A 25472-nucleotide genomic window follows, 5' to 3' on the forward strand; every position below is an offset into this window, starting at 1 on the left:
CCACACGGTGCTTTCTCACCATAAAGCCTGAGCGTGATTTACGAACGGGACTCATGAGCTCCTACCCTGCAAAGCAGAGCTAAGCCTACAGAATTGTATCATAGAATTATAGAATCATAGAATGGCCTGGGTTGAAAAGGACCACAGTGATCATCTAATTTCAACCCCCCTGATGTGTGCAGGGTCGCCAACCAGCAGACCAGGCTGCCCAGAGCCACATCCAGCCTGGTCCTGAATGCCTGCAGGGATGGGGCATCCACAGCCTCCTTGGGCAGTGACTTGCTATGTGTCGGAAGGGCTCAGCTGTGTGCTAGCACTTTATGGCACATATAGCACGTAGCACTGGTTCTTGTGAAGAGAAAAGACTCGTTTTGGTGGTGGCTCCACCAGCTGCTCTCTCTAAGCCGTTGCTTTTCATCAGAACAAAGCAAGCGATGGACAGCCAGCTAAAACCACCGAGTCTTGCCCATCTATGAGTCAGGATCATTCACCGGCCTTCCCAACACCCTGACCATGGGGCAGCAGCATCAAAGCTTGGGAGCACCTCTCCCCAGACATGAACAAACCTGTGCTGACCGCAGGTGATTGCCTTGCCTGGGTCGGCTTGTGGGGAAGGAGCTGTGCAGCTTGTGCAGCTCTCATGCCCCATCCCAGCCCATGAGCAACACTAAGAGCTGCTCGCATGAGAAAGCAGTTATCTCAGTGTCTGTCATCAGGCTAAACAAAGCGACTAGCAGCATTGCACAGCAGCTGCAAGGAGTTAAACTACATGGAAAAAAAATGCAGTATTCCCATGAAACAGCAGAGGCTGATCCTGCACTAAGCCAGCCCTGCGCTCCCCTAGCAGGAGTGCATAAAGCTCTTCCTTGTGCCTGGGAGGAAGCTCTCAGTGCATTTTGGACTGTGTGAGCACAGGTGTGAGTGCCTACACAAAGTGCAGGCTTACTGCAACCCACTGGAGACCACTGTATGGAGAGAAGGAATTTACATCAACAATTACAACACGATTTTGTGTTTGCTTCCTGCACAATTTGACTGCAAACACTGCTACATTCCTCTGTGCTGAAGCTGGGACAGCCTGACTTGATTACAAACAGGGCTATAAAAACCACATAAAGATGGTCAGGTGTCCCCAGAAAGCACCACGTATCCATTTGCTCCTCAATGTTTCTGTTGCTCCATGGAAAAAAAAAAAAAAAATCTTATCACACAGAATCACAGAATTGTAGGGGTTGGAAGGGACCTCCAGAGATCATCGAGTCCAACCCCCCTGCCAAAGCAGGTTCCCTACACCAGGTCGCACAGGTAGGCATCCAGGCAGGTCTTGAACATCTCCAGAGAAGGAGACTCCACCACCTCCCTGGGCAGCCTGTTCCAGTGCTCCGTCACCTCACTGTAAAGAAGTTCTTGCACACATTTGTGCAGAACCTCCTATGCTGCAGTTTCTGGCCGTTTCCCCTTGTCCTGTCTCCACTCACCACTGAAAAGAGTCCGGCCTCGCCATTCTGCCCCCCACACCTTAGATATTTATAGACCTGGATCAGGTCCCCTCTCAGTCTCCTTTTCTCAAGGCTGAACAGACCCAGTTCACTCAGCCTTTCCTCATAGGAGAGATGCTCCAGGCCCTTCACCATCTTTGTGGCCCTCCGCTGGACTCTTTCCAAGAGATCCCTGTCTTTTTTGTACTGGGGAGCCCAGAACTGGATGCAGTACTCCAGATGAGGTCTTACCAGGGCAGAGTAGAGGGGGAGGATCACCTCCTTTGACCTGCTGGCCACGCTCTTTTTAATGCACCCCAGTAGTTTTAAATTAAAACAATTCTGTCCTTTCCCACTTTCTTCCATGCAAGCATCTTTGATTTCCTTCATTGTCACCAGTAAGTATGAGAACAGTTCAAAACAGGTGATACGTTTGTTATTGCACCTCCTTTGCTGATTGAGTGGGTACTTTTGGAACAGGAGGCCATCAGACAACAAACCCTACGTGAGCCCCTATCACTGGATAGGAATCACTTGATTTAACCTCTCCAAACAGACTGGATGGCTGAAAATGAAAAATGAAGGCAAAGTGCCATTTGTGATGCTGAGGATGCTGAGCACACCAGGCAGATGGATGTCCTCTGATTCAAGGACTTGACAGCTCATCTGTCACCATCCACGGGGGTGTTGCAGAACTGTGGAGATGTGGCACTTGGGGCCGTGGTCAGTGGACATGGTGGGATGGCTGGGGTTGGACCTGGTGATCTGAAGTTTTTTCTGACCTTCATGATTCTCTGATTCTTCCATTGGAGTTGGACAAGCAGCTCAAAAACCCCATTCAAAGACCCAATAAAACAGCTCCAGCCGGCATGGGGGAGTGAATTCACTGTTACCTGGTCCAGATGGGCTGCTCTGGAGAAAGAAAGAAGAAAGCACAGGAGGGTTTCTGTGTGTACTGGGTAATGGAGCACAGCAAAAGTACTGTAGCTGTGCAGATGTTTTCCAAGGATTCGTTTGCAAGACATATTCCATCAAATTCCCATATTATCCAGCCAGAGAGAAAGGACATTTATGTATGCAGCCATTCTGGCAGGAGCTGTTTGCTTTGGGGCCAGAGGTAATTCAAAGTTATTCTGAATATTACACTGCAGCAGCCTGGCCAAGCCCAGTAATGCTGATTATTAGGGCTTTCCTGGCTTTCCAGATGGAGCTGATTTCATTTAGTTCTCTCTCCTGTAATTAATAACTACATATAACTACAATAACTTTTTGAATCTTTGTTTTATCTCCAGCATTTTGCAGAGCAGTTTCCAATTTGGTGCACAGAGCAGAGCTCGTTCAGCCATAACATGGTGCAGTGCAGATCTCTGCTGCACCATCTCACATTCACTTCCCACCAAGCTGGCATTTTTGTCATTTATATTTTCTACACTGCAAACTCCATTTAGGAGTTCTGAGCCATTTAGGCTCAGATCAAGAAAACGAAGAGATGGGATTTCATCCCCCACCCCCAGTTTGTAGTGATGTCAGACTTCAGTATCCAGAGGGTTTCTTTAAAGAAAGCGTTCATGAGATCAGCTCCTTGTCTTGGGAGTGTGCTTGTAAATGGGACAGCATGTGTTAAATGGTGGGTTTGTGGTCTGGGAGTCTGAGACAGGCGTGTGTAAGATGTGCTGTAGGTGGCCAAGTGCTGCCTGCTTGCAGACAGGCTCCCATGCAACCACGCTGCTCACCAGGCTGTGGCTGCTGAGCGTGGGGAACCCAGGTGTGGGATTTCTGGTCTTACACTGCTGCTCCTGGGGGACTCAGGGTGCATGGCTTCCTTCCCTTCCCTTCCCTTCCCTTCCCTTCCCTTCCCTTCCCTTCCCTTCCCTTCCCTTCCCTTCCCTTCCCTTCCCTTCCCTTCCCTTCCCTTCCCTTCCCTTCCCTTCCCTTCCCTTCCCTTCCCTTCCCTTCCCTTCCCTTCCCTTCCCTTCCATCTGGGATTCCAGTTAGGGTTTATTTTGAGCCCTTTGTTCCTTCATCCTTCATACTGTACTGTGACATTGAATGTGCTTTAAATGAATGAAACTCCTCCTTTAAAGCTACTCTCAGCTCAATGCCTGCCTTTCTTTGGGACTACATTTGTGCTTGTTTTTAACAGATTACTGTCCAGAAGGTCACAGCAGACAGCAGTGCACGTGGCTGAATATTAACTTTATAGAGTGCATTGAATTCAGGAGCAGATCAGAGTCTTCGTGAAGCAAAAGCAATGCTAATCCTGGAAGAACTCTTAAAATCTTTCATAAGCTGCATTTAATTAAAAGAAAATGAACTACGCAAGAGTTGATGCATGAATTGTACATTTGTGCATCCCACTCAATGAATGAATAATTTCCCTGCCTTCTTTCCTGACCCAGAAATGCTTTGCAATCCATTAAGGATGCTTAAATATTGTTACAACTCCAGCAGACCACGTATCACCAGGAGCTACCCAGGGCATGGCCACTGCAGCCCACAGGGCTTCAGAGTCAGCCAAAGGGCTTTTGAGTCATAGGATCTCCGTAGAATCACAGCATGGTTTGGTTGGAAGGGACTTTAAAGGTCATCCTGTTCCATCCCCCTGCCATGGGCTGGCTGCCCCCCACCAGCTCAGGCTTCCCAGGGCTCCAACCCAGCCCTGAGCACCTCCAGGGATGGGGCACCTACAGCTCTCTGGGCAGCAGTGCCAGTGCATCCCTACCTGCAATGAGAAGAACTCCTTCCTAATGCCCATCTCAGACTGGGAGGGCTGTTGGGAGCTTTCACAGGTCTTTTTCTCACCACCAGCTATGGGAGAAGATGTTTCTCATCACTCCCTATGAATCATTGCACCATAGAAAAGCAAAATCACAGCACATAACCTTAGAAACACTGAGCATATCCATTCCCTCCTGAACTCATGCAATCGACGGAAACAAATTTACTTAGAGCCAAAATTTGATGTTGAACAGTTTATTCCACGGGTCAGTGAGTTGAAGGAGTGACGCCCAGCCCAGCAGCCCAGCAGCCCAGCAGCCCAGCAGCCCAGCAGCCCAGCAGCCCAGCAGCCCAGCAGCCCAGCAGCCCAGCAGCCCAGCAGCCCAGCAGCCCAGCAGCCCAGCAGCCCAGCAGCCCAGCAGCCCAGCAGCCCAGCAGCCCAGCAGCCCAGCAGCCCAGCAGCCCAGCAGCCCAGCAGCCCAGCAGCCCAGCAGCCCAGCAGCCCAGCAGCCCAGCAGCCCAGCAGCCCAGCAGCCCAGCAGCCCAGCAGCCCAGCAGCCCAGCAGCCCAGCAGCCCAGCAGCCCAGCAGCCCAGCAGCCCAGCAGCCCAGCAGCCCAGCAGCCCAGCAGCCCAGCAGCCCAGCAGCCCAGCAGCCCAGCAGCCCAGCAGCCCAGCAGCCCAGCAGCCCAGCAGCCCAGCAGCCCAGCAGCCCAGCAGCCCAGCAGCCCAGCAGCCCAGCAGCCCAGCAGCCCAGCTCTGATGGGCTGCTCTCAGCTAGAAGTAGTTGATGACCCTCCGGACGGACTGGACGTTTGCACTGAAGCCCTGCCATGCTCGGAAGTTGCTGAACTCGCCCCGCTCCACCACATACATGCGGCCACGATAGTTGGGCTCCTCGTAAAGCACCCACCTGAGCAAGAAGGAAAGATTAATGGTGTCCCCACGGCTGGGTGATGCCAGCCCCAAAGCCCAGAGCAGAGGCTTCCCCCTTCATGTCGCTGTAAGGATGGTGTGTTTATGGTGGGACGTGACCTTGCTGATCTTCACAGCACGCAACAAAACAAATCCACAGCACTGGTGGCAGAGCACTGGAACAGACTGCACAGGAAAGCTGTGGAGTCTCCATCTCTGGAGACATTCAAGACCTGCCTGCGATGCCTTCCTGTGTAATCTACTGCAGGAAACCTGCTTTAGTGAGGAGTTGGACAGGATGATCTCCAGAGGTCCCTTCCAACCCCTATGATTCTGTGGTTCTGTGATTCTATGATTTGGTAGTGCTACAGAGGGATCTGAGTCCCCTCAGCCCCATTCTGGACTAAAAGCAGAAATGTCCTTGCTGCAACTCATGAAATGCATTTTACCTCCTAGAGTCTTTAGTCATGAGGGGAACCATACCTTTATCTGTACTTAATACATGCTCTTTTTTCCAGCAATTCTCAGCAACCCTTCTGACATTTCCTAGCAGGCACAGATTTGGGTTATGTTTTATTCCCCTTATCTCTTATCTCAGCAGCTCATGTTGTTGCTCTTCTCTCTCTTCACCTTAATATGCACTGTGCCATGGTCTCAGTGCAGCAACAGCCACCAGCTCTATCCTCTGTTCACATCTCACCAGGCTTTGCCATTGCTCTGACACTTCCACGTTCAGGTTTCACTGCTGAACTTTTCATCTCTGCCTCATTCTTCTTAAATCAGAGGCCACTGCTACTCGCCCCACCTATGGGCTCAGCAATGACAGCAGAGCACGACTTTAATCTCCCAAATTATCCCAAATCAGTTGGTTTTTGTGGCCCATCTCTCACCAGACATCCAGCAGTGACAATTTGGTTAGGACCTACTGCTTGTGGGAGGAATTCCTTTAAGCACAGCACGGGGCAGTGACTGCTGCAGGGTCAGCCAACAGCTGGCGAGTTCAGAGCAGCCTGACCCAGAGCAAAAAGCTGCATCTGTAGGAAAAACATCCATTTGTAAAGCCAACCACCCGTGAGCACTGTAATACAAAAGCTGGGAGCATTCAGCTGAGCCACCCCAAGGACTGCTGGGTGTGTTTGGGCTGATGTGCACTATTGGGATGCCTCCAGGTGGGTCTCAGCTCCATCTGTCCGCACAGCACCGGCTGCCTGCCTGGTCCCACTGCACTGCTGGCACAGCTGCGGTCTGCAAGCATGCAGCATTGCCAAAGGGTGCTTGGCCAAACAGCTGGCTCTGGGGTGTTTCCTACAAATGAACAAGCTCATCCTCCAGTACTTTTTGCAGCCAGTTTCTATCCAAAAGGAGATGACAAAGCCATGTGCAGGCTTTCCTCCAGGCTCGCTTCACGGCGCTGCTCACACAGCTGTAGGGCAGGGTGCCCCAGATCTCCGTGCCCTCGTCGTGTATCCCAATGTGCACTCTTGGAGAGGTTGCTGAGCTCTTCTCGTTAATTAAGAGCGATGTATAACATCATTATCCTCCTCTGAACACACCCCAGCCTCGTGCATAATGCACACATGGATTTCTTCCTTTTCTACCCCATCCCATCAACTCATTTCTCTGCGTATGGAACGGAATCATAGGCCAAGTTGGAAGGGACCCATCAGGATCGCTTGTTCCTCCACCTAGGGGAAGGCTGTGAAAAAAAGGGAGCACAAAGAACACCAGAAAGATGGGACTGAGGCATATTGGTCACACAAGGTGACGGGTGAGGACTTGTGTGCTTACTTAGCCCTTCCTTTATTTCATAGCATCGCAGAATCATTTGAGTTGGAAGGGATCTTTCAAGGTCATCTGCTCCAACTCCCCTGCAATGAACAAGGACAGCACCAGCCCTTCTGCTGCAGAAGGGCCATCATCATGGTGGGATGTGCTGTGTTGGTTCATCTGGTGACGGATCCTGAGGAAAGCTGGATGGCCAAAGACAGTTCCCATTGAGCAGGTGCAGCAAAAAGGGACAGGGACACCTCAGAACTGCCCCACAACAGCACTTCCATTTGAGAACTGCTTCCATGGCTTCATCAGCACCATTTCTGTCTGCTTGTCCTCAATCCCAAAAGAAAAGCCCTATGGCATGCAATGCCAAAGGCATAGAAAGCCTTCAAAAAGTCCCATCACGTGAACATAAGCAGGCAAACATCTACACTCACATGCGAGGGAAAGAAAGCTTTGTGGCCCTTATTGGAAGGAGGGGGAAATGAATCTGAAAAATTCAAGTGCTTGAAAGTTTCTGGGCCGCATCCCAATTTCTCCGACTCCGGTCTCTGCTACAGGGACACATTGGTCCCAAAGCTCTCATGGGCTCTTGGCTTTATGGCACCGGTCCTCCCCATGGTGCAGGGCCCCTGCTGGGCTCCAGCTGCTCTTCCCTCCAGAGCTCCTGGTGGTAACAAACCAACGCTGTGAGTGGGCAATGAAGACATCTGGTGTTCCAGAACCGTGGAACTGTGGCACTGAGGGACGTGGTTATCGGGCATGGTGGGATGGAGTGGGAGTCGGTGATCTCAGGGTCTTTTCCAGCCATAACGATTCTGTGATGCTATGATTCTAAGCCTGGTTGGTTGGTTTTTTTCTTTTTCTTCTTTTTATGAAATGGAAAGGTCTTCTGTTGAATCAAAACAAGCTCCACAGCACACCTGGTGTCGGGATGTTGCAGTCTTGGAGTGCAGCACAGTTCTTCCTGTTCTGCAATGCCCAGCATCTCATGAGATGTGCAAATACAGCAAGACAGGCGAAATGTAACGGCACTGGGGCACTCTGCCACCCAACAGCTGGAACAAGGCAGAGCTGCTGCCCTGCAGAAGTGTTTGGGAATTCCGTGGGGCAGAAGGATGAGGGCAATGCATCCACAAAGCAGCTTCACAAGGCACCCAAGTCTCCACAGGGGGATCCCAGCATCCCACCTCCTCACCACAGCAGCTGCTGTTGTCTTTAAGAAAAAGGGTTTAACGTGAAGGCGAGGTGTTGCTGCCTCACGTTTGCTGTCCAAGGAGGAGGTTTCTGGTGTCGCGGGAAGCCCTGGGGAAGCCACTTAGAAGGCGAAAGCCCTGACTGCAGTGCCCAGCAGGTTTCACGTGGGCTTTAAAGAGGTGTTTGGAAAACACAAGGAAATGTGAAAGGAAAAGAGAAAAAGGGAAGGGATGGGCCGAGTGTTGGGTTGCACGCCCCTTGGATGCATCTCCAAGTTCGTGCAGCTTGTGCTTAGCTTCTACCCTCCTGAATCATACCCTATGATTTCATACCCATACTAGAGCTGCTCTCATTCTGCCCTCAGTTTCAGAAGCACCAAAATCCCCGGTGCTTCTGACCACAGCCCTGGCCAGGCTTGTAGGCTCCCCACTTCCCATTAGCTGTAGCACACTGTGGGTACTCACGCGCCATCACCGTACACCCTGACGGCATTGACGTGGGGCTGCTCCCAGCCCCGGCCCTGCAGACAAGAGCAGTCCTCAGTGAGCTCCATGCTGCGGCCTCCAAAGCAGCTCCCTTCAAACAGCTGGATGCGGTAGTGCTGCCCGTGCTGGGGACAACAGCACCGAGTCAGTAACACCACCAAAAATAAAAGCCACAGAGAATTACATCCCCAGAGCACTCACTGATATCCCCTGGGGAAATGAGAAGGCGTGAGGAGCTGAGGGCTGAGCGCTCGGGGCGCATCCCATAGCAGAGGGATCAGCACCAGGAGACCTGTGTGCTGCAACTCAGCTGAAGAGCCCTCAGTCCAACCCTGGCACCCCCTGGGATGCACGCTCCCGTCCCCCCACGAGCATCCCCTGCCTCTTGAAAACCACTGCAATAACCCCGTTCCCATCAGTGCCATTGTGTTTTACGCCCAGATTCGTATCTCCACCCCCTGGGGCAATCAGAGCTGCTCACCATGCCCACAGGTCTGCAGGAGCCCATGCGGTCGCCGCGGCCGTTCCAGCGCTGCCAGTGCAGGTACTCGCCGTGCTCCAGCACAAACTGCTGCCCGTGCAGCTCAGGGTGGTCAAAGCAGACCCAGGCCCCGCTCTGCACGCGGATGGAGTTGACACGGTTGGGGAAACCTCGCTGCTGGAAGCTGCTGCAGGTGCTGCACACCTCCAGCTTCCTGCCTGAGAAGCATTTCCCTTCGTAGAAAGTGATCTGGGGTGGGGAGGAGAGAGGGATGGAGGTGAGGATCTCAGTTGCAAGCCAATGGGAACCTCTCACCACTGCCTCATTTTGGGGTCAGCTTGGTTTTCGGTCTCTTTCCTAGCATGCAACCATCCCCTCACAAGCATTCTGGTGAGGCATTGGCACAGGTTGCACAGAGAGGCGGTGGCTGCTCCATCCTTGGAGACACCCGAGGTCAGGCTGGACGGGGCTCTGAACACCTGATGGAGCTGTGGGTGTCCATGTTCACTACAGGGGGGTTTGACCAGATGGCCTTTAAGAGTCCCATCCAACTCAAATCATTCTATGGTTTCCAACACGAAGATTCAAACACAAAGCCCTGCTCCCAAATGCACTCCTGTTCCCACACCCTCCCCATCCCTGCTGTACTGAATCTGTACCTGAGTGCAACATCACCCAACCCTCACCCCACTGCAGCCCGTCCCAGCGTGAGGCCATACTTACTTTTCCTGAGTATTGAGACATTTCCTGATGGCTGCTCTCCAGGACTGTAAATCAGAAGCTGACCCAACCCCACAGCACGCGAGGCTGCCCCGCTATATATGGGCCAGGCAGTGGGGCTGCTGCCACGGGGCTTTTGGGACAAAGCAGTGGGAGCTGGGGCTTTGCACAGCTGTGCTTAGTTGGCAGAATGGAGCCCAGGGCTGCTGAGCACAGGGTTTTGACTGGGGACAGGCAGTGAAACAATAGATTTGCTTGGCAGGGTTTTGGATGATTAGTGGTGCACATTTGCTGCTTCTTTTGGAAGGATTTCTTTTTAACATCACTATTTGGAACAGACAGCAATAAGAAGGCAGACTGGCAGCCTCAAAGCCCACCCAGTTACCATCCCTGCCATGGGCTGCCTGCCCATCACCACCTCAGGCTGCCCAGGGCCCCATCCAACCTGGCCCTGAGCACCTCCAGGGATGGGGCACCCACAGCTCTCTGGGCAGCAATTGCCAGCATTGCTGATGCTCAGTCGTGTGTTCCATTCCATTCTCATGGATTGAAGATACCTCTGCAAGGGTCTCTGCCTCTCCCCAGCTGTGAGAGAGAGATGCTGACCTCATTAAGAAGAGGTTGTGAGGTTTACCCAGCATTAGCAGCACGCTCAGAGGATGAGCAGTGCTGATTGCATAAGGACTAATTAGAGCCTGCTGATTTCTCCTTGCAAAGCCAGAGCCCAGTGGCATTAATTAGCAGCATGAGCCCAGCAGGTCCTCGTGGATCAGTGCCTGCAGCACCTGCACAGGGTACAGAGACACAGGTGGGATCTCAGCCAACCCAGAGAACTTGCCATTTCCTTCCTGATTTCCCTTACAAGCTGTGCATCACTTAGCACAGCTCTTGGGAACCCCTGGTGGGATCAAGGCAGCTGCCACACAGTGCTCCCTGAATTCCAGGCAAGCTAGACAGAGTTCTTGCTTCTATATACATAACTTTGGGCTACCAAGAGCACCAACTCATTTAGGGCTCTCATGCTGAAGAGCCAAACCCATGGAACACCTCAGTAAGCACAAAGGAGTGAGGCTACCCAGGATCCTCACTGCTGGAAGGTGCCTTCCACACACCTTGGGTTCCACTGAAGGTCAGGTTCTGAATCCTGAAAGTAAAGTTTTTCTACAAATGCTAATTGTTCAGACAATTAACAGCCTGAGGACAAACCACAGAGATGAGCCTTGTCACATCTGCAGCATTTAGCACAGACTGAAAACCAAAAGCCAAGTCTAGCTGCAGAACCGCTGCAAGTATCCCTTCCATTTTATTCCTGCCAAGAATTAGAACTTTTCAATGGACTCAAATGTATGAGAAAACATTTAATAAACAATTAATAAAATATAAATAAAAAACAATTTAATAAACCTCTCCCTAAATCAGCATCTTCTACACAAAGTAGGCCAACTGCACTTGTTTTTCCTCAAATACCAAGTTCAAGTAGCTTGCCTCCAGACCGAAGAAGCTGCCCAAGACAGCTGGGAACAGGCCTTGGTGAAAGGCCAGGTGCTGGGAGCCCACATTCGCTGGATGCACGAGTACAGAAATGCATGATAAGCAACTCACATCTATTTGTTCGACGTGCAATTTATTTTAAACAACAGTTTTGTTTTCTTAGCAAGTTTAACTTGGCCAAATCCATTCCAACCCGAGTGCACAGCTGCATGTCAGCCTGTTCCTTGGAACAGATGCGTGCCCTCCAGCCTGCAGCTCCCACGGTCACACAGAGGAACAAGCAGTGCTGTTTGACAAAATCCAGCTGCTCCTCCACACCTTGCCCTGACACCCTTACTAAGGTGTCCCTTGCATCTCCTTTCTATAACCAGCACAAAATCCAGCTGAGTTATCCAGGCACCTTGGATGGGATTTCCGCCTAAGCCACTGCACGCTCCTCTTAAGGCCAACAGGTGAACACCTCACACAGAAACTGGCATGGGGCAACCACCACAAAGTTAAGGAGAACATGAAGGTTTGCAGCTATTTTATTTACAAGTATACATTTAACACAAAGAAACACTGATATCCAAGCCTAGTTAATAGTAGTGTAACAATATGCATCATTTTGATGATTATTCTAACCAACAAACTACACTGAAAAATTAATGCCAGTAAAATTCTTGGTCATAATATTAAGAAATACAATATATAAATTGAAAATATGATTGCTTAAAATTTGAAAATGGAAGTGAAGCCATTTGCACAGGAGTCAGAGTTTAACATAATCTGAAGGGAAAGGCTCCAAACCAACTGTGTATCTCTCAGGTTAACAGAAGAAAAAAAACCCACAAAATTAAAAAATTAAAAAAAAAAAAAAAAAAAAAAGAAGCATAGTTTATCCTTGAAGATAAAGGGCAGTTTTGCTTCTTCAGGTAGAATGTATTCCCATTGTTGTCAGGCTTTGCAGTGGAATTACATTACTGAGCATGAAGACTTCCCTTGTGAAGCTGCCCCATCGATTTTTTCTGCCTCCAAAATTATCCTCTTAAAAACATCAACGGCGGTCTGCAAAGAGAGAGCACACGGTGAGCAGCAGGCAGGGCCAACAGGCAGCAGTGCTCAGCACTTTCACCCCCTGCACCAACACAGAATGCACCCCTGCACAGGGAAGCAGCAGACGCTGTCAGGCTGGGAGTCGCCTGCTGACGGCCCTCCACAATCCAAACAGGACCTGCAGGACGAGGCTCATCTGCCCTGTGCAGCACAACGCAAACGGGCAAATGAGATGGAAGGCAAAGCATGGGCAGGACCACAGCTGCCAGCAAACTGCTTCCACTAATGAAGAGTCGCCCTTAGTCACCAATAGGTGGTATACTGATTGACAAATAGGTGATGTACTGATTTACAAGTACACTGTACTGATATTTCATTGCTTACAGCTGACATTTTAATGCACCAAGTCTTTCTATTCCTGCTTGAAAGCACCTACTATAAAAACCCACGCTTTATTCCAACAACCAAGCAGCTATATATTCACTGTCAAAGCCACGCTGCTGGGAACACTGAGATGTAGGAGTTCACAGGGCTGCTAATTCATTTCACAGGGAACATACATTCAGTGAGAAGCTTTAATCAGTGCCCTGCAGTTAACCCGTAGGAACTTGTAATTCAGCCCAAATATGCTGAAGGATTTTAGAATGAGCTTTTAAGCGACGCAGGAAACTGTTTTGCAACAAGGAATAAAGAACGCAGCCAGACTTTGTATGCATCTGTCTGCATATGGTGCAGTTACAGGATGTGGGTCACATCTAGCCTCCAGAAAGCCATCTGCCTCCCTTCTACCTCCTTCCCTTGAGGAAGTGAAAGAGATGCCAGGCATGGCAATGGGTGCTGCTGTGCGCGAGGCACCAGGAGGCTCAGTGCTCCTGCACACACACCCGTGGATGCCAAAGGAACAGAGCCCAGGAGGTGCACAAATGGGAAGGTCTGAAGCCCTAAACCCAGCCCACAGCTGCTGCTCAGCTCCGTGCTGCTTTCCAAACACAACTGCTTGGTGATTTTGGAGAGGAAATTCTCTGCTGCTGCTACTGGTTGTTCTTGGCACAGAGCTGGGCAAAGGAACTGGAACAATAGTCAGGTAAGGAAGAGCATTTCCCCTCCCTCCAAATGCTCTCCCAGGGAAAGCACTCCCAAATCCCTGAGGGAGGAGAGGGGGGGGAAGACTCCGAGCCCCTCTCAGCATCCTCACACACTGCACCTTTCAGGCTTGGATATGAAACTACTCTTGAAAAAGCAGCAACGTCCCAGAACTCATTTTCAGGAGAGTTGTTTTGGTGAGCAGTGGATTTTTTAAATTGTTTTTTATTTTTACTACTTCCTTCCCCCTTCTAAAATAAACCCTTCTAATGAATTCGGTGTAAGTGGATGGGCACATGAATGCTCATTACTCTCTGCCTTCAAGCAGGTTTAGGGACCAATCTGGGTTCTGGCTGTATTTCACACCATTAGCAATTTACTGTGCTGGGATTAAAGACAAAGCACTGCGCTGTGGCTCAGGGGAACGAAGCAACAAATTCCCCAAGAAAAGCCTGAATGAAGCTCTTGAAGTTAGCCCCATAGATACACAGCACTTCAACACATCCAGAAATAATCAAGCAGCTTGAGAAAACACAACAAGCACATCTAGGGCCCAGAGAAGGGATTTAATACCTGAACTCAGCTCCAGGTCAGAGCTCAGAAAGATGTGATCCTGTGTGCCTCGCATTTTGCTTACAAGATACACGATGTCCTTAAACACTTCCAGCTTGAAGTAGACTTTTAGAATGAACCAAAAAAAGCCCCAAAATACCCCAAATTCTTCTTGTAGGAAGCATTCACCCAATCTGGCCGATGATCTCCAACCAAGACTTAATTCAACCTGCATCTTTTCCTGGGCCCAGAATTGCCCTCTCAAAGTCCAGGGATCTCCCCAGGTGCCCAGTATGATGCACAAGCTCCAAAGCCTTAGCAGGCCACCAAAATCTAGAAGAGAGGACACAAAGCCTAAAGGAGATCAGACGCGAGGTACCCTTAGCAGCCCCTACCACTTACCCTCATGTCAGCTTAGATCTCCGAATAGATGGGAAGTAGGAGAGCCAAAGCCATGCCATTTCATCAGTATGGTGTCTTCTGACAACTCCCAGCAGAACAGGCCTGGTTGGATTAAGTTCATCTGCACAACCATTTGAGTTGCCTGCTGCAGCAGGGATTTGTTCCTAGGACTCCCACAGATGCTCCAAATAGTTTTTGGGTTTTTTTTGGGCAAAGCAGGAAGGGAGATGAGTCAATGCTTTCCCGCCTCCTTTCACAGAGAGAGAGAGAAGCCTCTGCTAGAACTTCTAACAGGGAATGCCTCCTCTCCTCTTAGAGTTTAATTGGATTCCTTGCTAAGAGCTGCTATAAAGGGCAGACCAAGTAGGTCAAACTGGAATCAGCCTACAGTCTCTCTGTAGGCTGCCCCACGTACCAAACCCAATTTCAGACCAGCACACCACAGACTGTCATACTCCAGCTCCACATCCACCAAAAGCAGACAGATTTCAGAGACGAGACTTCTTTTATCCCTACAACCTCACAGCTCCAGGCCTTACACCTTATACAAGCTCAATCATCCACCTCCTTCAGCAACTGTCTGCAGGAACATGAAGAGAGCTGCCCCCCTCTGAGCTCCATTATGCTTTCTCACATACGTCCCATGCATCCATGGAGCCCATCAGATGCCCACAGAGCAACACACCACCTCCTGAACATCTCAGGTCAGCCAGTTTCTAGGTGTATTACACACAAGACATGACCTTACTGCTGTACTGTGATGTCCACAGCAAGGAGGAGTTCTACCTCAGCACCAGTTGCCCATACGAATTTCAGCTAGCAGCTAACTTAATGCAGATACTCTGAGACCAAGGGACAGGCACAAATACATGGCAGTCAATGGGACTTTGTTAACACAGCAATTTAATATGCAAGGCATGCCAAGCATCATATAAAGCTTGTAGCTTCTTTGCATAAATATACACAGCTTTCCTTTTTTCCTTTGAACCAAGACAATACACAATACAAACTTCACAAGAGTTATTAGTAAGATATTCTCTAAGATATGAATTACTACACTGTTACACACTGTGAACCACGTCCAAAAAAAGGACAAACAATGGCTCTGCCTATTCCAGAAGTACTGAGTTGTTTGAAAATAAATAATCTCATTCTTTTAACTGCTTTATTCCTCAGGCTGGCAATTTAGTTTCTGCAGGTATGCATCTGAGGCTCTCCAGAAGTAAAGATACTAAGAAACTGCATGCTTTCATCACAGCCCGTTCTGACATGGTTAGTGCAACTCTTAGCCAGAAACAGAAGTACTTAGAAACTAATTCCATACGTGGAGAAAAAAACCTGCAAGTTTCCCTCCAGGCAAAATCCAACCTTACCCAAGTGTCTGCTGCCAGCAGAGCCACAAGTTATCAGTCAGCAGCTGCTTTTTTCGCAGCTGAAAAGTGGGAAGAGAAAGGCTGCTCATGCAGGTGCTGCCCTAGCTATGGGACTGCCCTTCTGACTGCTGCTGAGAACACCTAAGGATGTATTAGATTAAATAGGAGGCAATGTAAGCAATGTAAGCACTTGTGCATAAGGACTGATTTCTTAAACACAGCCTGCCAGTGCCCCTGTGACCCCACCATACATCCACATCTGCAAGAAGCAACAGTGCTGACTTCAGCAAGGCCAACAACATCAAAAAAGCAACACAAAATAAGTTAGAGAGGCTGACACCTTCAACCTATAGTAGCTTTTAATTCCTTCAAGCTCAAACCAGTAGGTTCTTGTAGCTTAAATACTTAAGTGTAGGGCATCAAATCAGTGACAAAGCATTATGATAAGTCACAAGGACAAGTTCAAATGCCAGAATATATTGAGAAGGTGTTTTGAAGGAAGTTAAAGCAACTTCACTACAGCTGTAACACATCAGTATCTGCCTGCCTCTGCTCTGGTCAAACATTTTTCTCCTTAGTTCTGTGCCCATACAACTAGCATTCCCCCCACCAGACAGACCAGCTCCTGCTTAAAACATGAGGCTCATTCCCTTACACCAACTCACCCCCATGAAGCAGCAAAGATCCCTATTCAAGGTCACTGCAGCAGATCACAGGCCCTGCTCCACACACAGCAGAGATGCAAGTTTGAGTTTGCCACCAACTGTTTTGTTTTGTTCAGCAAAGCTCAACTTTCAGTTCTCCATTCCTGTTAACTTATGGTTGCATCAAAAAGCATATACATGTAAACCTGAATACAGACACCCAGTTTGTTTCCAGCCATCTACACAAGCTATCTGGACAGGACGTGCAGATATTTAGCTTCCTTTATTAAGTGAAACTATGAGACATTCCACAGCACTGCTATTCAAATAAGTGAATCTTAAATCTGTTACCTGATTTTCTTTAGCAGAAGATTCCAAGAAAGCTGCATTCCAGGATTCTGCTAAAGCTTTCCCTTCTTCATAGCTGATCACCCTGGCAAAAGAGAGGAAAGCATGTTTCTTTGTAACTCACATAAGGACTGAAGCTTCAGGAACATCCCCACAGTACTGAAGCACTGAAGGCAGTTATGACATTTTGAAAGGCCAAACAATTGCTATTCCTTGCTGTCAAACTCACTGCTGGGCAGGCAGAACTCCTGTGTGACCCAGAAGAAAGCAAATGTCCCAAACACTGACTTGTCTGCCTAAGCTGCAGCATCATCTCACGTCTTAGAGTGGTAAAAAAGACACTTCCTTACTTGTCTTGAAAGAAATGTTCAGCTACTTTTTTTGGAAGCTTTTAGCAAGAATCAACATTACAACAGAAGCTGCTAGCACACATTCTGGACAAAATTCCTTGCTGGTACCTTTGTTGTAACCTATATTTTGATTTTAGTGATGGAAAGCCAAGAACAAAACTGGCCATGGCAGCCACAGGAATGCTGGCTGCTGCCCTGCATTTCCCACATATTGGAGTTCACATACCGTTCCATATGCAGGTCTTTTTTATTTCCAACCAGCATAATGGGTATTCTGTGAAAGAAAGTTCAGAACTTCAGAATAGTTATAGTATACTGAACAAAGTATTAGCAACATGCCTGCAGTGAAATGAGATGAAAGTGTCACTACTTACTGGACTTTTCCCACCATATCCAATAACTTGCCATGGATAACTTTTATCACTTCAAAACTGCAAAATAAAGGGATGAAGTCACACGTGCACTCCAATGCTTATCCTTAATACCCAATCAATACACAAGCAATTAAATGCATATGTAGATTGCTGTGTTAAAAATTACGTATAGTGACAGAACTACAAAGATGCTGAAGTGTTACTGGTTTGTGTACAACAGACAAAACGGTCCCAGAGGCAGCAGCAAACAGGACTTTGCACATCCTTCCAGCCCACCCAGAAATAAACAATGTTACCCAGGACAGGTGCAGCTAACACACAAAGCCTCCATGCCCCCCCCCCCCCCGAATCTGGTTTGCATTCACAGTAAGAAATTTAGCTACTAGAGCCCGACACACCTGGATGGACATGTCAAATTGAAGCAGAGTTTCAAAGGAATAGCATTCAATTAAGCACAATCCAACAAGAAGGAATACATAACTTCTAATAGATCTTGACTCATACAGAATTCTTTGAATTTTGTTTTGGCATTCTGTGAAAACCAAGAGAAGGCTGAGTTCTAATTTCTTTAGGATAGTGAGGAACCTGATGTGCAAGACAGCAGCAAAGCAGTGGTTGTTGAGGCACCTGACAGCTCACCTGCTGCCCACGTGATGTCTGCATGACTGGAGATAAGGAAAAGCACTGCACAACACTGTGAGGCCTGAAACCCCACGTCTGACACTAGAGAACAAGCTATCAACAGAGTGAAAGAGCAGATGCTGTGCTCTTCTGATTACACTGGAAAAAAGATGCAGGTGCATGAAGTGCACACCTGAGCTTTAAGAGAGGTGAAGGTTCACAGACCCAACACACGGCTACACAAGAAAGGGGTCCTCACTTCTGTGCTTAAATTAGAATTGAAGCTCTCACAAATGGGGCAGCACTCCAATGCACATCCAAGCTCTGGTTCTCAAAGAACTGGTGTATGAAAGCACCACTCAGGCTGTTGGGACTCCTTAGAGCTTCTCACTTCTGAGCAACAAACAGTACTGTGGTTCAGAAGGATTTTGTGTCAAGGAGGTCTGTTTGCATTACTTCAGCAACAGTTTTACAGACTGAGCAAAACTCAACTTCCATGCTGAGCTGGCAGATTTAGTATATCCTGTATAGTATATCCAGAAATTAATTGTGTACAAAAAGAAGTAACTCAGTCCAGCACATCTTGCTGTTACTGATTCAAATACAACACTACAGAATACAGTAAATGTGGAATCAATGGAAGGAATTAAGGGCCATGAAAAACTTATGCTGAAAAGGTCTAAGAGAAATTCTGGGCTTGAGAACTGGTTTTGGGCTTTCAGCAGAGTATCTCAGAAGTAAGACTCAAATGGTGTTGAGCTGTGACCAAGTGCAGAGGCAACACTACAGAGATAATCAGATGACCCTGAAAACTGAAGGAGAAATCATTCAAAGTAATTCTGGTACAGACCACAGGACTGTTTCTCAGCCTGAAGCAAGAGGAGAGATGTAGCATATTAGCCACAGGATGACTGAGTCACCAATGTAACACAATCACTTTCTTTCTACTACTAGGTAAGCTGCTGCCAGTGCAGCCAGAAAAACACTGCACCACTGCACAGCACAGTGCATGCCCTCACCTGTGGTTCCACCTTGTGCTGCTCAGTTCTCAGTTTCTGCTCATCTAGAGCTCAATTTTTAGCAAAATAGACCAAGGATTAACAGCTGATCTTTATTAATAGATCAAGGTGAAAACCAAAGGGAAGGCTATTTAAATTCCCACGATTCTGGCACAGAAACAAGCTGGCAAGAACTATCCAGAATGAAACTGGACTGACTGGATCAATTTAATTAATTTGGAAAGCTTTCTCAAACTGGAAGGAGCAAAGGCACAAATCAGAACCCTTATCAACAAATCCCACCCCCCTCCAAAAAAGAAAACAAAACACCAAACCAATGTCACACCGACTCATGAAACACCAAGAGGTCTGCAGACCACAAGAGGTCCTTTCCAGTTCTGTTAATCAAACAGGGTTACAGGAAACCAGTGTGAAACACAACCTGAAGGATTACCAGCTGTGCTATACAAAATCATGGAACATAGCATGATACAAATTTGGAATTTAATTAAGCTGAACTAGAGCAAAAGCCTTCCAGTAACCTTGCAGCTGAGAGTCTGGGAATATCACAAATGTAGGGCATCAGCTTTCACTCGAGCCCCATTATAAACTTCCCAGTGGAGATCAGCAGGGAAGAAAATAATTTTAAGAGGACATTTCTATTTAGTTTGATGTCAAAGCTCCCACTCAGTTGGATCAGCACTCCCATCGATACCACGCTTCAACAGAAACTGAGACATGTGCTTCCTGGGAAAGACACCTGAGTTACCAGAGCACAGTGGAAGATCTTTACTGCTGCCTTAACACCATCCTGATACTGAACTTAGATAAGAAACTGAACAAGAAAGGATCATCAATACTTTGAAATTTGGAACAAAATAAAGCAAGAATTGGGATTAAGTTGATCAAGATTCAAACACTGAACAACATGAATTTCTTCTTAGGACTGGGAATACTACTCCAACTTCATACAGGTCACTCAGCACCAACAACAGATCTCTGATTAAGGGAGGGAGAAAAAAAGAAGGAAAAAAAAAGTAGTTTCTTAAGACACACATGAAAGCCTCACATCTGCTGCAGTTCCCCCAAAACAAAACGTGCTTTCTGTTCACTACTTCAAAACTACTGATGAAAACCAAGAATGAAGAACTCCAAGAATGAAGAACTGAAAATGTGCTCAACATTAAAGAGCTCAGAAGCAGCTAAAGTTGATGACCAGACCACATCCATTTTCTGAGAAGTACAGAAGAGCCAACAAGAAAGCTGTTTCACCTGCAGTTTATGAGGTTTACTGAAAGACACTCAAGATGACTTTTTCCTGCTTTAGAGGAAAAGACATGGAGCGCTTCAGCGCTTGCCAAAAGCTGGTCAGCTTACAAGTGAAGCAGTGCTTTTCTTCTATCTGAAGTGAAAGGCTTCAGGTCTTAACATCATTTTCAACAAATGAGAAAATAAAAGAGGATTATTTTGGCTGAAGATGCTGTACACTATTAGGAAACTAAGAGTGATTCAAGGTTAACCTGCACTTAAATCAAGTAGACCAAAGTGAAAGGATAAAATAACAGAAGATGACAATACCTTAAAAAAGGTTGAGACACTTCTAAGTGCTTCTCCAGCTATGATGGAGCCTGTCCTCATGTGAGAACTGACTACATTTAGCAGTGAGGACTAGACAGAAACCCTGGAAAAATCTCAAAGAAGAGATTTGCTGTAGCATAGCAAGACTGAGCCTACAGGCCAGAAGTCTCATATTGCTGCTTATGTCAAAGTTTTTGATGGTTAACCAGAGTGAGTCAGGATGGGAAACCAAAGGAGTCTCAGTACTGCAACAAGCTGCTAGGCTGAGGGAAGATGAACACCTAGCTTGGCTCTTCACACAAACGTGCAGTGCCCTTGTGGTTCGTGCTGGACTCCATCTTTGCCTCTTATGCTACAGCACAAAGCCTGCTTGTTCCTGGACCAGTCTGTGTGCTTTCACTTACACTCAATCACTGGAGCTCAGCACTGCCCCATTTCTCACACAAGTACCTCCTGCTTCGGTCTGCAAAGTGCTAGGGACATTTGGATCTGAGGGGAAAATTCTAAAAAAAGCCATTCTTTTGTATTTCAATTGCATTTCTAAAGCAAAGAGACTGAAGGGATTACACATACGTAAAGAAAAATAAAGCAGAGGCAGGAGCTGAGCTGATATGTATATGGCTAACACGTGAAGCAGGAGAACACAACAGACTTTGTTACCTTTTTATTGACGTGACTGAATAAACAAGAATGTAGCCATTGATGTCTATGGAGTATGTCTGAGGAAATATGGAGTATTCATCCTGTAGAAGGAATATTGCAATTGCATTATTTATTGCCAATGCTGAGAGCTGGATGCTAGCACATCAGCAGCAGCCATTGGTTACATCTGTAGAATATTTTTGTGTAATTCTAAGAATTAGGTTCATCATAATGCCTGGTGTGGAATCTTTACCCAATTAAGAGAAAGCAAAGCAAGCTTGGGGCACCAGCTTAGTTAGCCTGTTAGTCTGTATACTCTACAACTTAATCTACAGCTTTTTCTCTTTATTCCCTCTAAGACTACGGATCAGCTAAAGCTATCCCCAATCCTCTTACACTGCTCAGTTATCAGTTTACCCTAGCACAAAGCATCCACTCTGTCCTACCACTAATCAGCAGTTACACCTCTTACCTTGCTAGTGATACATTTCCATCAAATCCCAAATTTCAGCAGCTGCGGACAGGATCTAGCAGTTCCACATTTCAAAGGGCACTGACCACAACTAACTTACCTATGGGGTCTGTTAGGCAGCTGTGGCACACCAAACTAACTAATGCTCATCACAGATGCAAGAACTGTAGGCATTAGCTGCTTTATGGCTACCAGAAGTTTGCATTGTATGGCAGTTGTTTAATAAAAAATAAAAAAGCACCAAAGCAATACCACCAGCAGCACTGAGCAACGTGAAAAACAAACCCAGGCAATAAATCTCTAAATTTACAATGCCTGTAAAAATGCAAATGAACAACTCAGTAACTGAAACAGATTGACAGAATGCAGAAAACACAACGCTAATACTAAGAATTTCACGTTAAACACTGAAATAGAAACATTCTAATAGAAGTTCCCAGGTAACATTTGCATTTTGACAAGAGCCATACCTCTTACTGTACAAGCTCTCCATTTTTCAAGCTTGTGTTTCTTAGGATGTTAATTTTAGCTGAAGATTCATAACCTCCCTGTATATTGTCATGACTGAACAGATGGAGCGGTGCAATCATGCAGCTTAAATCTAGACAGCTAACAGAAAGCAAACTTCCTTAATAGGCAAATGTCAAAAAAACCCCACAACCTTTCATAAATCAACTTCCCAGATTCTGCCAAAAAAAGTTTGAAAGAACGACACTTGCACATGATGCCCTTATTTGCCTTTAATGCTACACACTGAGGGCAGCCCTCCCCCACCTCTGCTTAAATGCCAAGCTGCCCTCTCTGCTGGCTGTGTAATCCCAGTGTCAACACAGAGAGATGTGAGCTGGCCTGCAAGAAAAACAGGTGAAAGTGCAGCTCTGCAGTTATTTGCCTTTATCTGCAATTACTGAGGATTGCCACAGTTTGAATTCAGGTTCAGATAAGATTTGTTGTTGCATCCTGTCCTGAGGTCCCACAGTGAGCCTCCTCTTAACTCCACCATGTAAACCTGAACATGTAACTGTGAGAGGCAGAGGCACAAGACAGAAAATAAGTACCAAGAAAACTATTTTTTAGCTTGTCAGGAAAGGAAAAAAAAAGACCATTAAGCTCCCTGGAACTCGGGGAGAGCTTTGCTAAGTGACAAAACGAGCAGAGCTGTAACTTTTCACGCTATAGCCAAGTTTTCAAGTGCATGACATATATCTGCAATATGATCTTTGCTATACTGCATACGTAAGGATGCTCTATGAATCATTAAGCAAGACTGAACTGAGAGAAATTTGTTCAAACCACACCTTCCATAACCCAACATTATCTCTCCCTCTAACCCTTGTGAGCCACAACTCAAAGTTCAAGTCATTCACAGAAGAATCAAGGCTGGAAATGACCAGACTGGGAAAAATACTAGCTGTGCAATTCTATTTAATTTCAATTTCCCAAGCAACGTATTTATGACCCCAGTATGTGTGGTCAATGCTGTTACTAAACTCTCTGACTGATCACTTGTGGATCTAGTGCTGCTGATTAGCACCACAAGCTGACAGCATGTAATCATGGCACACAGTTATTCTTACATCATGTAGCTCTCTTTGAAAGTGATCAAATAGTCCTAGAAGGTCACAGCCCTGAATACTCTCCCAGCTATGAGCAAATGTCCTGCAGCTTTCATGCCTAAAGCATTGCCTGTGTACTGTACTGGCTGCTTAACACTAACAGTTTGGGAAAACCCAAAGGCACGATACCAGAACTCACTCAGAAAGTAAGAGCATGCAAACAGGAAGATGGTAAGGGACTTAGCAGTCCCTTTTTTAAGCACAGCCCTTCAAGAGACAGAGCACTCCTGTGTATGGAGCACACACTCACCTGCAGGTCCTGCCAAGCATCCCTGTGTAATTAGCACCTCTATTTTATGAAGCCACTGATCATGCCACAGACATTTGTTTACCATCTCCTTCTGCATTCCCCCTCATTACACTCAGAAGCATGCATGAACCTTCACTTACTTAGCAACGTAAACAAACTGCAGGAGTTTCTTTGCAGCCTGGTGAGCGCTGCCCATGCGTGTTGCTGTCTACTCTGCCTGACTATTGCATGAACACAAACCAAGGTGCTGGAGCACAGAAACTAAAGAAAGTCAAGAAAAACTTCTGCATGGCTTACTGAATTGGCATTTTCCAATTAATGAAGACTACCAGACCATCATGCAGATTACTTAAGAACTTTGATACACTGAAGTTAAGGGAGCTCTTTCTTTGCTTTTTTAGGCATGTGTACTTTAAGCACTAGCTACTGTTTCAATTTCAATAGAAAAAGTTACATAAACACTACACAAACACTGTTTTGGGGGAACAAAATAAAGTGGAATCATTGAAATTGAGCTTCAGCTTTGAAGACATGGTCACAATCAGGGTAGCTCTTCCCAAGCACCAACGTCTGTTGTGTTAACTCCAAAGATGCAAAGGGAGAAAGGTACTTACCTGGCCAGCAGTGTCAACCAGCTGAAGGTGATATTCTTGGCCATTTACAGTGATCAGTTTTGTAAAAGCTAGAATAAAAAACAGCAGGTACACATTTCAGAATGATGAACAAAGAAAAGAAGTCACTCATCTCTGCCACTGCTAGCTGATGGGTTAAGAACACATCAGTTACAGGCTTTAAACTAGAAGGCTGCATCAGGCTGCTGTGCTTTTAACTCGATTACAGTAGGTATTGAAACTTAGAAATTGACTTTAAAATCTCAAATTTCAGAAGATTCTTACAACATGTTTTGTTTTTTTTCCTTTAGAGCTGCTTAGAAACAAAGAGTAGAAAGGCTCTACTGCTACACATCATTTCAAAGAGACTTGCAGGCATCTGTAATTTGTGGTTAACACGAGACACAAATGCAATTAATGTTAAAGCTAACTCTGAACTTCACACAGGTTATTTCCCCCAGTTTCCAAGCAGTTTAGCGAGATCGATTGCCTGGATACCAATACCACGAGGTGAATGATCTGGATTTACAAAAACCTCTTTGGGGCTAAGATACACACGCAGGCTAACTGAAGAACATGCTAAACCTAAATAATGACAATTCAGCTGAAGCTCCCCACAGTACTTGCACATTCGCCGCAGCTACCAGTCTGTTCAGTCCTTAGTCAGGAAGTACATTCGGTTCCTACGAGATGAGAACTGCTGCTCTTCCCAGGGTTTATGAAATGCCAACACACTGCAAGCTGAGGAACCTTTCTCAGTGTCTGCATTATGCAACTGCAAAAGCAAACCGTGTCAGAGCTCGTGGAGCACAACGTGCTGCTGAGTACCACGCATACCAACCAGAGCACGCAAGCTGAGCTCCAGGGCTTCATGTCGCCCTCAGCCTGAGATCACGGGGCAGCACACACACATTGGTTACGTGTGCGTTGTATACAGGTGAAGGCAGTCTTCCCAGCTGCTAATGGTCAGAGGAAGTCATTTCGTTCCTCACAATGATTACTGGGGAAATAGCCAGCAGTGCAGCGCTGTGCTGACCACAGAATGTTCATCCTCAAGCTGCAGCAGAGCTGACTCCTCTCCATCCAGCTGTGCAGTCCTCCTCCATCCAGCTGTGCCAGCTAGCTTCTGCTCACACCTCCTGACTCTCGCACAGCGTCTCCTTCAAGCTGAGCTCCACCAGCTTTCCTCCTGCCCCCAGTGCTTGCTGCTCTGTCACACCTCCACAACATATTACCTCAAGTCACCAGGCTAGCTCCACATTGAAGA

General features: G+C 47.1%; 2 protein-coding genes across 4 annotated transcripts in view; both read right to left on the bottom strand.

The window, feature by feature from the left end:
• Nucleotides 1-4898: 4898 nt before the first annotated feature.
• Nucleotides 4899-10839, bottom strand: CRYGN (crystallin gamma N). Its single transcript, XM_048951532.1, has 4 exons — nt 9769-10839; nt 9046-9294; nt 8544-8689; nt 4899-5107 (listed from the first exon to the last, which is right to left on the bottom strand). Exons 1-4 carry the CDS (start codon nt 9787-9789, stop codon nt 4972-4974), a joined length of 552 nt encoding a protein of 183 aa, XP_048807489.1. The 5' UTR covers nt 9790-10839; the 3' UTR covers nt 4899-4971.
• Nucleotides 10840-11765: 926 nt separating this feature from the next.
• RHEB (Ras homolog, mTORC1 binding) overlaps nt 11766-25472 on the bottom strand; it is a 31500-nt gene continuing 17793 nt past the window's right edge. The window contains exons 3-9 of one of the 3 annotated variants that reach the window (XR_007378219.1): nt 24209-24276; nt 21275-21357; nt 17418-17474; nt 17270-17317; nt 16697-16778; nt 13948-14259; nt 11766-12303 (exon numbers count right to left, since the gene is read on the bottom strand). Coding sequence is in view for 2 of the 3 variants with exons in the window: in XM_048951530.1 (XP_048807487.1) it covers nt 12211-12303; nt 16697-16778; nt 17270-17317; nt 17418-17474; nt 21275-21357; nt 24209-24276 (431 nt within the window). In the remaining variant the exon portion in view is untranslated. The remainder of the gene's footprint in view (nt 12304-13947; nt 14260-16696; nt 16779-17269; nt 17318-17417; nt 17475-21274; nt 21358-24208; nt 24277-25472) is intronic. The other 2 variants (XM_048951530.1, XM_048951531.1) reach the window with 2 other exon arrangements.

Source organism: Lagopus muta, chromosome 7 (genome assembly GCF_023343835.1).
Source record: "Lagopus muta isolate bLagMut1 chromosome 7, bLagMut1 primary, whole genome shotgun sequence".
NCBI classification, from domain to species: Eukaryota; Metazoa; Chordata; class Aves; order Galliformes; family Phasianidae; genus Lagopus; species Lagopus muta.